This window comes from Megalobrama amblycephala, linkage group LG17, assembly GCF_018812025.1.
Source record: "Megalobrama amblycephala isolate DHTTF-2021 linkage group LG17, ASM1881202v1, whole genome shotgun sequence".
Classification (NCBI taxonomy): Eukaryota; Metazoa; Chordata; class Actinopteri; order Cypriniformes; family Xenocyprididae; genus Megalobrama; species Megalobrama amblycephala.
In genome coordinates, this window is record NC_063060.1 from 34,730,865 (window position 1) to 34,745,875 (window position 15,011).

Consider the following 15,011-nt stretch of genomic DNA (forward strand, 5'->3'; position numbering starts at 1 on the left):
GAGAAGCAAAGTTCTCTCTCAATGTGACATCATGTTTAAAAGAAAGGGCCATAAATATGAAGTGCTAATTATTGCTGTCATGCCAGACCTTTGCTTCGTTACCTAATGAGTGACTCTCTGTAGTGTCAGGCGGGCATGTTGCATCATTTGGCAGGTGTATTACACCTGATGTCATCATTCCCGGCAGACGTTACTACAGTCTGATCTTGCTGAGAGCTGTTAATATAGTGTCCACAACAATAATGCTTTAGAAAGTCCCTCTGTATTTGTGTATTTTACCCTATTTAACCCTGCTTTGCATTCGTCACTATGAGAGAACTTTGAACAGCTGTAGTGTTTGTTGGGGCACTGACTCTGACTTCTGTGGAAAGAGGCCATTGGGGTTTTTTAAATATTGTTGTAATGACTGAGAAAGCTGATGTTTGGACTTTCTTCTGTGGAACACAAAGAAGATATTTTGAATAATATTTCAACTTTTTTGTTTGTAGTGAATGTCCATGCAGTCCAAAACAACACTGGACCGCACTGACTTTTTATTGTATTAACAAAAAACACTTGAGACATTCTTCAAAATATCCTCTTATGTGTTTCACAGAAGAACATGCAGATTTGGAATGACATGAGAGTGGGTAAATGAGAGTAAACTATCCATCCAGTGTTATTTTTAGTTTAAACACTGCATAACTTCCTGTTCTCTCTTTGTCCTGTACAAGCTGTTTAACTCCTCAGGTTACCTCTGGAATATCTAATGAGTTTTTAGAATGTTGGTTTTCGATTTCTGAGTAGAATAAGGGTGCGTTCACACTTGTCGTGTTTTGTTCGATTAAGGGTGCTTTCACATTAGCACTTTTGGTGCGCACCCGGGTTCGATTGACGTCAGAGTTTGGTACGTTTGGATGATGTGAACACGGTCTTCTGAACTCGGGTGCGCATCCGCGAACCGTACCCGAGTCCACTTAAAAAGGGTGGTCTGGGGTGCGGTTCAAGTGAACTCCAGTACGGTTCGCTTCTGATATGAATGCAAACGTACCAAATTGCGGAAGTGAACCGCTATTAATGCCGTATAATTTGATAAAAATGTGTGTTTGTGTGTGTGTTTCACTCACTTTCCCGATGAGCGTGACTGACGTGCTGCAAACAGAGAGCTGTAGCGTAGCTTTTCTAATTTCTGCTCGCCTTCAGCATTCTACATTAGCGGCAGAGCGAACGCAAGAGCCTTTATGAACAAAACCAGCGGTTCAAAAACAAAAATATAAAAGTGAGGAGAGCAACGTTATGCATTTTGCCGCCTTCTCCTGTGCCATCGTTACTAAGCAACGGAGTAAACAGCTGCTGGTTTGATGACACAAACGAACCGCGGGTCGGACCCAAATAATATAATGTGAACACAGTCCAGTGGGGGCAGGGGGAGCAATCGAACTCGGGTTCGGTCCAGGCAATCGAACCAAGTGTGAAAGCACCCTAAAACGAACCCTGGTGCGATTGCTCGGTTAGTGCGGTTAATTTGAACATAATGTGAACGCTGCCATCCGAACCCTGGTGTGCACCAAACAAGCGGACCGAGACCGCTGAAAAGATGGGTCTCGGGTCCGCTTCCAAACGAACTCTGGTGCGGTTCGAATGATATAAGAACGCAACACGGACCAAAGACATGTAAACGAACCAAAAACAGGAAGACGAGACCCTAAAAAGGACAGAATCCTCACGCATGTCGGTTTTTCTGGTCATGGACGCGAGTTTGCCCATGACAGGCATCAGACGCGCGTCTCCATGCAGCAGATCATTTGTGTGTATGACGGATGGATTCCCGCCGGTGTTTTGACTACTTTACACATTTTATAAGCTCTTCACGAGTTCCCAGCTGGCCAAAATACCATCACATGCAGGCTACGTACCGCTACGCACACACAACGAGCGCATTTACCTCAGAAAACAGCATTGTTTTGGATGTTCGGTAAGTTCCGTCTCTAAATAGGCAGTACGTCATAAAATCCGACCAGTCACGTTGTGAATGTATCCCTATGCCTTAAAGTTCGGTGATAAAATTGCCAATCTGAACGCTAACCGGACCAGGACTAAATGTTTGTTTTTTCTTCTTTGGTCCAGACCAAATGAACCAAACGAACCGAACTACAAGTGTGAACGCACCCTAAAAGACTGTTAAGTGTTTACACCAAAGACAATAACTATATAGATAACTGTAATTTTAAAGTTTTAATAATCATTCTGATTCTTTGAGAATAGGAAAGCCCACACCACAACTATAATGAGAATGGACAGTAGACCCCTTAAAAGTCTGTAAACATTGCAACGTTTCCTGGTGGGCGGGGCTTAGCTGGAGGCAAAAAGAGACGCTGGACTCAATGTTGACAAGTGTAAGCTAGCATGTTTTAGGAGGGATTTATTAAACATAGATGCAGAAGAAGGTTCAGAACTGTCCGAATATGTACAGTCACTGACTCTGCGGGACCGTGACAGCTATTTTTGTAAATTAACTTAAGTTTTGGATATTTCCTAGACAATATATGAATTACTTTCAGATGGTTCAGGGAATTTTGTCAAGGCTTATTGTCTAATGTAACCTAACGCTGGGCTAACTATGATTATGGCTAGCAATGTGGATTATTTTAAGAGACCATTCAAATGGCACACACATCTATCGCTGTATGTTTGTTTAACATTTAAGCTAGTTAGTGCGCTGAAAGTTGGCGATTTTCACCTATAAAACAGAAACGTGCTGATTTGTACTAGATAAAACCAACACACCATTACATATGCATCGATTATTTTACCTGATATGAAGTGTGCACTGCAAACACGAGTATTATTTATGATCGTCTCCGTCCAGTCTGTACGCCGTATTGCATTCAACCACAATTATCTTTTTGATTTCTGTGAAGGAATGTTTGCCGGGATCTGATAAAACTTTAGTTTTGAACCAAAAGTCCTGTTCCTTCTATCCTGGCAGCCAAAAACACAACAAGACGACATTTTAAAGTCAAAACCTCAAACTTTTAGCGTGCGTGCTATTAGTTCTTCCTTATGTTTTGCCTCCAGCTAGAGCAGTGACGTCACAGTGACGTAGGCGATTAAGGGGTCTATAGTTGGAATGATTTCAGAATTATTTTTTCCAGCTGATGAATGATAAAAACATTGACAGCCAATCAGAATCCACCAACTTTAAAGAGCTCGAGCATTTAAAGCAGAAGACAACATAACTCCAGCAGGCTCTTAGAATAAACAGAACATTATCATGCATTAGTGTGGAGTATAATATAGTTATTTATATTTATAGTTCTCCTCTTTAGTGTGAACAGGCCTTATAATATGTGGTTAGCTGTTACTTGGAAAAACATTTTGTTCTACAGCATAAATGATACTGTCATACCTCAATTTTGAAATCATGCGCTTTAAAAGCATTCATTGCTAACAAGTTGCTACATTAAAGACCACAGCGGTTATTTAATGAATTACACAACAACAAGCACATGCACGCATAAAAGGGTCAGTAGTGCTCTCTTTTTAAATGTTCTTTCTTATTAGCCAAAATATTGAAGAATTGAATGGATGAAATAAAATAAACTTGTCTTAGAGTCATGGTGTGATATCATTATTCAAAGATAACCAAAAGAGTGTTGTAAGGGGTGAAAAATGCCACAGATCTAGTAAGATGACTCCCAAGGTATTTTATTCTTAAAATTAATTAAATATTCCACAGGGAACCTGTGGAGGTTTAGCCTTATTGGTGGCCTACAAATTGACTCCATGCCTGAACTGCTTTGTTGCTAAGTGAAAACAGTGATACCAGTATTTTATATAGAAACATTATGACTTCCTCTCTCTCTCTCTCTCTCTCTCTTTCAGCGATGCTCCAGTGAGTGAGCTGTCTTTGGAGTTGCTGTTATTGCAGGTTGTTCTTCCTGCTCTGTTGGAACAGGGACATACGCGACAGTGGCTCAAAGGTCTGGTACGAGCCTGGACCGTGACCGCTGGCTACTTGCTGTGAGTCTCACATACATATTTACCCTGTTGCTCATTACATCCGATAACCTCATGAACTGAAATGACTCTTCCTGATTCTCTCTGTGTTGTCCTAAAAAAAATCTTATCACTGGAACTGAACTTTGTGTTAGGGCAGCATGATTATGGCAAATTCTAAATGTTGAATATTTTTGTTGATTTCATAATCGCAGTTATTACTTCTGCTCTCATTCTATTATAAACAACGAAACTGTTGCAACTGTTTGAGCCAGTTCAGACTTTCTTGAATTTATTGTATCTTGAAGTCATAATGATAATCTCAATCAATCCTACTTGGTGCCACACCTTTCAGAGACTTGCACTCTTATTTGCTGGGAGACCAGGAAGACAATGAGAACAATGCCAACCAGCAAGCCAACAACATCAACCAGCAGGCCCGTAACAATGCCATTCCTGTGGTGGGAGAAGGTCTGCATGCTGCCCACCAGGCCATACTGCAACAGGGTGGCCCAGTGGGTTTCCAGCCCTATCACCGGCCCATGAAATTCCCTCTAAGGGTACTCCAACTCTATCTTGCATACTTTTATCCTTCATTGAATATCATGCTTTTTTAATCTGATTTTCAGATTGATGGTGTTTAATGCTTATTTTTTTCTTTTTGCCTCCCTGTAGATTGTGTTGCTGATATTGTTCATGTGCTTGACGCTGCTCTTGGCCAGTTTGGTGTGTCTCACGTTACCAGGTGAGAGCCAAACAAATTGAGTTCTCGGATCATTTGCTCACCCTCATTTTTTTTTCCAAACCTGTGTGACTTGCTTTCTTTCATGTGACACAAAAGGAAGTTTAAAGAATTGTTTGCACTTTGGTTTGCCCTGTTTCACTGTTTCATTTATTTACAATGATGAGCTTTTAGGTTTCAATAAAAGTGATCAGTGAATACAACTTAAAGGCACAATATGTAATATTTGTGCATTAAAATATCCCAAAACTACAAACACAGTTATATATTTTGTTCAATTGTGTACTTGCATTATCCCACGTTTCCAACAATGTTTAAATCCAGAGAAATTTGGAAAAATGTCAGCTTGCTTTCCATCGGCTGGCTGTGGAGGTGAAGATGACAACTCCCATAATTCCATGCTCATTGCAAGGCATCATCAAGCTAAACCTTCATTTTGAATAAGTGACCTCTAGTAGCGAAAATCATCTATTGTGCCTTTAAAGAACATTAGTCTTATAGACCTTTTTAATTATTCTTTAATGGTGCTTTAAAGCTGTGAAGTATGAAGATTCACTCCCTATTATTTGTAATTGCATGGAAAACATTGATCAGCATGGAATAATGACAGAATTCATATTACTAATTTTAATGCATTTTTATAATTCATAATGAGCTCTTTTTAAATCATGGTTTTCCTTAACTTTTATTTATTCATCTTATTTCCATATTGATCTTTTATGCATTCAGAGAAAGAGCATAGGTCAATTTAGTCTTACTGATTTCATCAGTGCTCTGAATTCTCTGTGTTTATCGCAGTGTTCACTGGACGCTGGCTGATGTCCTTCTGGACGGGCAGCGCTAAGATCCATGAGCTGTACACTGCAGCATGTGGGCTATATGTGTGCTGGCTCTCCATCAGAGCGATCACAGTGCTGCTGGCCTGGATGCCTCAGGGGCGTAGAGTAATCCTTCTCAAGGTTCAGGAGTGGACCCTCATGGTACTGAATGCATTGGTCTCATTGTGGGATAAAGTGCCCCTATTATGCTGTTTTGGACATTACTGGACTAGTGTGTGATTTAGCTGATTCTGATGTGCCTAAAACGAATCGTCAATCATTCCAGTTTTACTTCCTTCACAAACCTACATAGGTTTGTAACAAATTTGCTGAATGCCAGTCTATGGTCTTCATTGGCTGTTCGCGAACAATGTCTACTTTGACCTGCCCTCAAATAGGGCTGCACAATGATTAATCGCGATTAATCGTTTGCAAAATAAAAGTCTGTTACGTAATATATGTGTGTGTTCTGTGTATAATAATTATGTATATATAAGTACATGCACATACATGTATATATTTAAGAAAAAAATTATATTTATATATATAAAATATTTATATTTATATGTAATATAAAATATATATAAATATGTATATTTATTTATACATGTATATATTTCTTAGATTTATACATGTATGTGCATGTACTTATATATACATAATTATTATACACAGAACACACACATATTACGTAAACACAGACTTTTATTTTGCAAACGATTAATCGCGATTAATCATTGTGCAGCCCTACCCTCAAACATTGTAGTTGTAGCTGAGGCCTGGAAGTGTTTGCTTCATGTTGTTGTATTGTTTTCTGTGCTGCAAGAGCAAATCCACTTTGAGGAGGACTCTGGCTCGAATATAAACTCCAGCGCTGAAATTCAGATACGGTAAAGGGTGTTTCATTTCTGACACTCACTGTAAGTGGTCGACCAATCACAACAGACTGGGCCATCTGATCAATCAGAGCAAAGTAGGCTCTCAGAAAGGAGGGGTTTAGGCCGTGTGTCCACCAGAGCGTTTTTTCCAGCTCCGAGCGTACTTTTTCAATTGTTTTCAATGGGAGCGCCGCGTTTTTTAAACGGCAGGAGCATAACGGGGCGCTGAGCGTCTTTTTCACGCTCAAGCGCTGAGAGCTGGGCGTTTTTTACTGGTCGCCTCGAGTTGAAGAATGTTCAACTTTGAGTAAAACGCTGCCCTCATCACTGTCACTTTTTAGCCCGCCGTCCAATCAGAGTGGAGAAGGGGCGGGACAAATACAACTCCGACCAACTGATATTCCGTATCATAGCAACAAAGCGTCTCAACGGAAAAAAACGCTGCAGAAGCGCTCTCAAGCGCTCACAGACGGGCGTTTTAAGCCGAGCGCCTAGCTTTTTCAGCTGGCTAAAAACGCTCTGGTGGACACACGGCCTTAGTGAGAACGGATCCTTGAAGTGAGAACGGTTGAACTGTTTCAGGTACTGAGGAAAGAGATGATGTTCCAGTGTATATTGAGTGTTTTTGACCTTGGATGTATGTAAACCTGTTACAAAACAAAATTAGGAGCCTTTAAATAGCATAATAGGGGCACTTTAAATGTCTCCTCAGAAATATTAAGGCAGTTTTAAAGTGGGAGTTTGGGTTTATTTTACTATAACATGCATGGATTAAAAACTATTGATTTTTACATGCATAGGAAACAAAGACACAAATGATTCCATAATGAACTGTGTTGGTGATTTGTGATTTCTGTGTGAATTCAGATTATGAAGACACTGATTGTGGCCGTGCTGTTGGCTGGAGTGATCCCTCTTCTCTTGGGACTGCTGTTCGAGCTGGTGATTGTAGCTCCTCTCAGAGTGCCGCTGGATCAGACACCTCTGTTCTACCCCTGGCAGGTAAAGCATGATTAGGGGTGCTGCTCTTAAAGGCACAGTTCACCTGAAAATGACAAATGTATCGTTTACTCGCAATGTTGTTCTAGACCCATATGACTTTATTTTGTGGAACACAAGTATCAAAAGTGACACTGCTGACATTTGGTCACAAGGCGTGTTAGAACCAATGGCCTTATTTTTAATTCTCTTTAAAGACAAATCAATTTGAAACAGATTTTTCAGTCATTTTTGATTGTGTTTTTAATCAAGTGCCACCGGAGAAAAAGTTAAGGTGATCACAGTTCGTTAAGCTCACCAGTTCCACCATGTTGTTAGATCTTTATACACAAATAGTTTAAAAACAACATTAACTGAGCAAAGTAATTCTCATCTGACATGTCCGCTGTGTCAGTATTGATCAGACCCAGCTTTTCTTTTTGTGCTTTTACTGTTCTCTGTTTGAGCTAATGAGCTGTGTCACTGATGAACCAGGAAAAAAAGATTTTGGTTGGATTTGCGCCAGTAGCAGGCAGTTTTTCAAAAGACTTTTTTTGTCCTACTAATCTAATCCATCCTGTTTGGAGAACTTAATTTCCACCGGCGCAAAGTAGGACACAGAGTTGTGGCCGTGTCAGTGGTATTGACTCTTATTTTTCTCTATCATTAAGGACTGGGCTTTAGGAGTGCTGCATGCCAAAATCATTGCTGCCATCACCCTCATGGGTCCCCAGTGGTGGTTGAAGACCGTTATTGAGCAGGCAAGTGGCTGCGGTGACTGTTGTTTGTTCATGATCTCTGTGGTGCTGTTATGACTCTAGATGCTTTACTGTAGATTGATGCACAAACTAACTGAATGATTTACCACACTTTAGGTGTATGCCAATGGAATCAGGAACATTGACCTTCATTTCATCATCAGGAAGTTAGCGGCCCCGGTCATCGCTGTATTGCTGCTTTCTCTCTGCATCCCCTACGTGATTTCTGTAGGCATCGTCCCCCTTATTGGTGGGTAGAAGCAAGGCTGTTGTTAGTCAAACTCTGTTTCTCATAAAATATTTATTAGACATTGTTGTTTTTAGTAGCGGTGGGAGAAAAAAAATCGATGCATTGTGATTCTTACACCAACGATTCTGGATCGAATTTTAGAGATGTGCAGATGTGCGATGATGCTGTGGGTGTTTTAGAAACACCTCTTTTCTGCTTGCTTCCAATTCCTCAAACACACACACACACACACCAAATCCTTCCATAAAATAATCTTTCATAAAGTTTGGAAAGGTTGAAGTGAATTACAAGGACATTCACAGGCTTCATTGCACAGGATCTGCACTGTAAGAAATGCAAGCTTTCCTTGATGTACACTTCCAAAGTGCGGTCTCGCTAATTTCATTACAAATGCTGTAAGAAACAACATTTATGTCGTTTGAAATGCAGTAGGCTTATATATAAACAAATATGAAACTCACTGACAAAATATATATATATATATATATATATATATATATATATATATATATATATATATATATATATATATATATATGTTGGGGTCAGTAAGATTTTTCATTTATTTTATTTGGGTTTTTTAATTTATTCAACAAGGACACCTTAAATTGAAACATTAGAGACATTGACTTCTTTCAAAAACATGACAAATAATACTAACCCTGAACTATCATATTTTTACATTTATTTCTTAAATAAGTCTCTATATTTCTTAAAAATCATTTCTGATTTTTTTAAATTCATTTACTTATTACTAATTTGTCTATGCATTTTTTAAATGTATTTATTCATTCATTGAAATGACCCCTACATATATAAAGTATACGTTCTTTGTTTTCGTTCCTCCTGGATATCACAGAAAAAAATGACTCGGGCGTTGCAATTGAAATTTGTTTGATTCTCATTGTTTGAAGAGATTTCAAAGTGGCTTCATCTTGTGGGGCTTTGAGTGGTCTTGAATCAATGGGGAAAAAAAGTCTAGTTTTGACAGTTGCATTGTAAATGACTGCTCTAGCTCTTTAAGTACATAATTCTGATGATATCTGAACAGTTAGATGCCCTTCATACTGCATATTGGAGTTGAGGACACTTACAGCTCTCTTTAGGGTTACATTTACATTTATTCATTTGGCAGATGCTTTTATCCAAAGCGACTTACAAGTGAGGAATACAACAAGCGTGTCATCATGAGGCAAATGGACACAAGAAGTGCTCACAAAACAAGTTTTAGGTAGCGCTCAGAGTATAATAAGCTACAATAGAGGGCTTAAAGGTGCCCTAGATTCAAAAATTGAATTTACCTGGGCATAGTTAAATAACGAGAGTTCAGTACATGGAAATGACATACAGTGAGTCTCAAACTCCATTGTTTCCTCCTTCTTATAAAAATCTCATTTGTTTAAAAGACCTCCGAAGAACAGGCGAATCTCAACATAACACAGACTGTTACGTAACAGTCGGGGTGTACGCCCCCAATATGCAAAATGCCAGCCCATGTTCCCAACATTATGAAAGGCATTAGACAAGGGCAGCCAGTATTAATGTCTGGATCTGTGCACAGCCGAATCATCAGACTAGGTAAGCAAGCAAGGACAATAGCAAAAAATGGCAGATGGAGCAATAATAACTGACAAGATTCATGATAACATGATATTTTTAGTGATATTTGTAAACTGTCTTTCTAATGTTTCGTTAGCATGTTGCTAATGTACTGTTAAATGTGGTTAAAGTTACCATCGTTTCTTACTGTATTCACGGAGACAAGAGCCGTCGCTATTTTCATTTTTAAACACTTGCAGTCTGTGTAATTCATAAAACATCTTCATTCTTTATAAATCTCTCCAACAGAGTAGCATTAGCCGTTAGCCACGGAGCACTATCAAACTCATTCAGAATCAATGTAAACATCAAAATAAACACTGTACTGACGCGATTAGACATGCTGCATGACGAACACTTTGTAAAGATCCATTTTGAGGGTTATATTAGCTGTTTGAACTTTTTTTTATGTTGTTTAAGGCAAGCGCGAGCTCTTGGGGCGTCGAGCACGAGATTTAAAGGGCCACACACCCTAAATCGGCTCATTTCTAATTATGCCCCAAAATAGGCAGTTAAAAAAATTAATTAAAAAAAAAATCTATAGGGTATTTTGAGCTGAAACTTCACAGACACATTCAGGGGACACCTTAGACTTATATTACATCTTTTAAAAAAAAAAGTTCTAGGGCACCTTTAAAGGAAGTGAAAGGATAGGTATAGTGTAGGTGTTTTTTTTTTTTTTTTTTTTTTTTTTTAAGGATGAGGTTTAGTGCTCACGAAAGAGATCTGTCTTTTGAATATTGCCAGGGATTCTGCATTCCAGATGAAGGCAGGAAGATCATTCCACCAGCAAGGTACAGTGAACAAGAATGTTCTGGAGAGTGATTTCGAGCCTCTCTGTGATGGTTCTGATCTTTTGACAAAGATCAGATCACTGTCATATGGCATATGTTCACATATGACCAAGATTTTTGATGCACCACTGAAAGGATTCTGGATGTATCAGTGGCTGTTGTGGGAGTTGTGTAGTAAAATTAGCTCCTCACTGGCAGTGCTACCGAACATTAGGGATATCGTGCATGTCACAAGAAGGCCAGGTGTATTCTCAAAGACCTCAGCCATAATAAATCTCAAAATAAATCTCATTTTCTGTTTGTCTGCCTAAACGGTCAAAAACCAACGTGCATTTTAAGATGCATTTCCAGGGGTTTTCTCTCATGCTATGATATAACCACTCTTACATATTCTAACCAGCTCTTGTCTCTCTGAATAGGGGTCACTATGGAGATGCAAAATCTGGTGCAGAGGAGAATCTACCCCTTCCTTCTGATGGTAGTGGTGCTGATGGGTATCCTCTCTTTCCAAATCCGACAATTCAAGCGCCTTTATGAGCACATCAAGAATGACAAGTGAGTCCTAAGCAGTAATTAACTTACTTTTTCAGAGCCAATAATTGCCTAGTGATTAAATTTAGATTAAATTTTCAGGGACATTTTGTACTATGAGGGCTTTTTTCTTTTTTTTTCTTTTTTTAAATCGGTGTACCACCCATTTACTCTTCCATTCAAAAGTGACAATAAAGACATAGTCTTTATCTTACGTTTCAAATAAATTTAGTTTACTTTGTTTTATTTTCTATTCATCAAACAATTCTGGGGGAAAATGTATCACGGTTTACACAAAAAAAATATTAAGCAGAAAGTTTTGAACACTGATGATAAGAAATGTTTCTTGAGCAGCAAATCAGCATATTAGAATGATTTCTGAAGGATCATGTGACACTGAAGACTGGAGTAATGATGCTAAAAATTCAGTTTTGCCATCAGGAATAAATTACATTTTATAATGAATTAACATAGAAAACAGTTATTTTAAATTAAAATATGTTTACAGTATTACTATTTTTTACTGTATTTTTGATCAAATAAAAGCAGCCTTGGTGTGCAGAAACATTCAGAAACATAAAAAAAAAAACGGTAACACTACATAAGGTTAAAGGTGCCCTAGAATCAAAAATTGAATTTATCTTGGCATAGTTAAAAAAACAAGAGTTCAGTACATGGAAATGACATACAGTGAGTCTCAAACTCCATTGTTTCCTCCTCCTTATATAAATCTCATTTGTTTAAAAGACCTCCGACGAACAGGCGAATCTCAACATAACACCGACTGTTACGTAACAGTTGGGATCATTAATATGTACGCCCCCAATATTTGCATATGCCAGCCCATGTTCAAGGCATTAGACAAGGGCAGCCAGTATTAACGTCTGGATCTGTGCACAGCTGAATCATCAGACTAGGTAAGCAAGCAAGAACAACAGCGAAAAATGGCAGATGGAGCGATAATAACTGACATGATCCATGATATCATGATATTTTTAGTGATATTTGTGAATCAAAGTTCACAAAAACTATTTGTGAACACAAAGTTCACAAAAACTATCAAACTCATTCAGAATCAAATGTAAACATCCAAATAAATACTGTACTTGCGCGATTAGACATGCTGCATTACGAACACTTTGTAAAGATCCATTTTGAGGGTTATATTAGCCGTGTGAACTTTGTTTATGCACTGTTTAAGGCAAGCACAAGCTACGTGGGCGGGGAGCGTGAGCATTTAAAGGGGCCGCAGCCTAAATCAGCTCATTTCTAATTATGCCCCAAAATAGGCAGTTAAAAAAAATAATAAAAAAAAAATCTATGGGGTATTTTGAGCTGAAACTTCACAGACACATTCAGGGGACACCTTAGACTTATATTACATCTTTTAAAAAGACGTTCTACGGCACCTTTAACTACTTTAGTTAACATTAACTAAGAATTAACAATTCTACAGCATTTATTAATCTTGGCAAAGTTAAAAAAAACTGTAACAAATGTATTGCTCATTGTTATTTCATGTTATTTAGCATTATGGCTATTACATAGAAAATCAAATTCATTTTTGGTCACTTTTGGTTGTATTTTTTGTCCCAGTTTTGTATAAAAATAATGCCTGTCTTTTTACTTACAGCTTTGTTTATCTGGGCTTTGTCTTTTGTTCTGACTTGCCTTTTGTTCTTTATTCGTCCATGCAGGTACCTTGTTGGACAGAGACTTGTGAACTATGAACGCAAAGCTGGCAAGGCCAGCACTACCACACACAGCAGTTCAGTGCAGGAGTAAAGAGCTTGGGATTGCTTTGGAGTCATGCTTTTTTGTGTGTGTGTTTAAGTGAGCGAGCATGTGTGAGCATGCGTGAACGACTGAACGAACCTTCCTCTCCTGCTCCCTCTGCTTACTCGTGATGTGTGTGTCCATACATCCATCACGTCCACTAAGACTCTAAAAACTGACCTCTGGCCTCTCTGACCCTGCCAGCAAAAAGGGGCGAAAGAGCCATGTACATAAATGGGGCGAAAGAGGGAAACCCTGCAGCCAACCAACCAACCAACCGTGGATTAAAAAGAATGTCTCACTCCTAAAAGGAAAAAAAAAACAAAAAAAACAAGATTAAGTATGTGTATTAATTTATTAAATCTAGTTGTTTACCTTATTTGTGGAGATTTGTTTGTGGTAGGACTCGACCCACATGGTTCCTTTCATCACTCTTCGTGGAGAGGCCAGTCAGACTCCAGAGCTGAAATGTCATAATGGAGCTGGACTGTCACATTAGTACCTTTTTATTTATTAGTTTTGAATTTTCAATGAAATATGATCTTGAAGTTTTTGAATGCGAGGGTCTCGCTTGATTTGATGCAATTGGTAGTGTGTCTTACCTTCCTTTCTCGATGCTTTAACCTCCCTAATTTTATGTGCAGAGCAGAAGTGGATGGAGGCGGATTTAATGGTTACGCCACACCCGTCCGCTTCCTGTCATGTGGAAAAGAGGGAATTTCATTTCGCCGACGGTTCGTGCACGACTGTTGTTGACCAATTCGAGAACACAGAAGCACAGAGTCAGTATCTAGCAGACAAAGCGTAGTTTGACGGTAGAGTTTATGGCTCACAGTGAGCCGCAAGGCCTACCTCTGCCTGCTAGCTCTTCGTTCAACTCTGAAAATTTCTTTCGAGTAGCTTAGAAGACCGTTTCGAGTGCTAATTGCGTCAGTGGTTGAGCTAGCATATTTGTCGATATCGACCGTTGTATGTCCGTCTTGTGCTCAGCATGGCCTAGCAACACTTTCTCATAGATGTAACTCTGGCACGTAGACAGGTTGTTGCATTTTTTTTTTTTAATTAACAAAAGCATATTTTTAAGAGCAGCAATAGTTCGGAAACCCTTTAGACCAAAATTTTAAGTCCTTACTCGTATGGGAATTCACTATAATTCATCAAACTGATCAAATTTCATCCGAAACGTGTGGTTTGATTTTTGCTTCGATTTGTCATGTTTGTAGGTAAGGAGGACATCCTCGACACATTTGTAAATAATGTAACTTTTCAATTCTTCGAGTATGTTTTTCTCCATTTCAGATTTGCTGCGTCTGTTACAGGTTCACGATTCCCGAAGAATTTGTCTCAGACGGCTTTAGAGATAGTGTTAATCAGCGCTGAGATTCTATAAGTGACCTTATAGTTTCTTATTACACTGAAACTGGATACTGTATGCTTCTTGATAGCTTGCGCTCCTCTGAAAGGCAAATGTTCTATTTTTATATGTGCAACTAGTGACACCGTTTTCATGTTTGATCAGCCATTGATTTGTTTGATCCTCTTAAGTTTTCTGAGGTCAGCTAGAATCCAGGTAAAGGTAGTGGTCCAGCACTAAACACCGTCGTGTGTCTGGTTTACTAAGCCTTTTTCCTTTTCATAGCATGTTTGTGTGAGAAGTATTCAGTATTTCTGAATGTTTTCAAACCTCCTGCTTGGAGGCTCTCGCTGTAACAATTACATCCTCATAATGGCAGACATTTTTTTTTTTTGTTGAAAACTTTTATTACGAATATTAAATCACAGAGTGTGGTACTCACAGTGCTTTTGTGTCTTTAATCATACTTGGAATCATTATTTTTTTTCACAATTCCCTGATCAAGTGGATGAGTTACTCATTTAATATCACAAAATTATGATAAGTGATGTTTAG

At 38.7% G+C, this 15,011-nt stretch overlaps 1 protein-coding gene across 1 annotated transcript in view; it reads left to right on the plus strand.

The window, feature by feature from the left end:
* marchf6 (membrane-associated ring finger (C3HC4) 6) overlaps positions 1-14,893 on the plus strand; it is a 28,691-nt gene extending 13,798 nt beyond the window's left edge. The window contains exons 18-26 of the mRNA XM_048164088.1: positions 3,865-4,002; positions 4,334-4,538; positions 4,654-4,723; positions 5,519-5,700; positions 7,284-7,418; positions 8,066-8,155; positions 8,270-8,402; positions 11,215-11,350; positions 13,024-14,893. Of these exons, the coding sequence (XP_048020045.1) occupies positions 3,865-4,002; positions 4,334-4,538; positions 4,654-4,723; positions 5,519-5,700; positions 7,284-7,418; positions 8,066-8,155; positions 8,270-8,402; positions 11,215-11,350; positions 13,024-13,111 (1,177 nt within the window). The 3' untranslated portion in view covers positions 13,112-14,893. The remainder of the gene's footprint in view (positions 1-3,864; positions 4,003-4,333; positions 4,539-4,653; positions 4,724-5,518; positions 5,701-7,283; positions 7,419-8,065; positions 8,156-8,269; positions 8,403-11,214; positions 11,351-13,023) is intronic.
* The last annotated feature ends 118 nt before the right edge of the window (positions 14,894-15,011 follow it).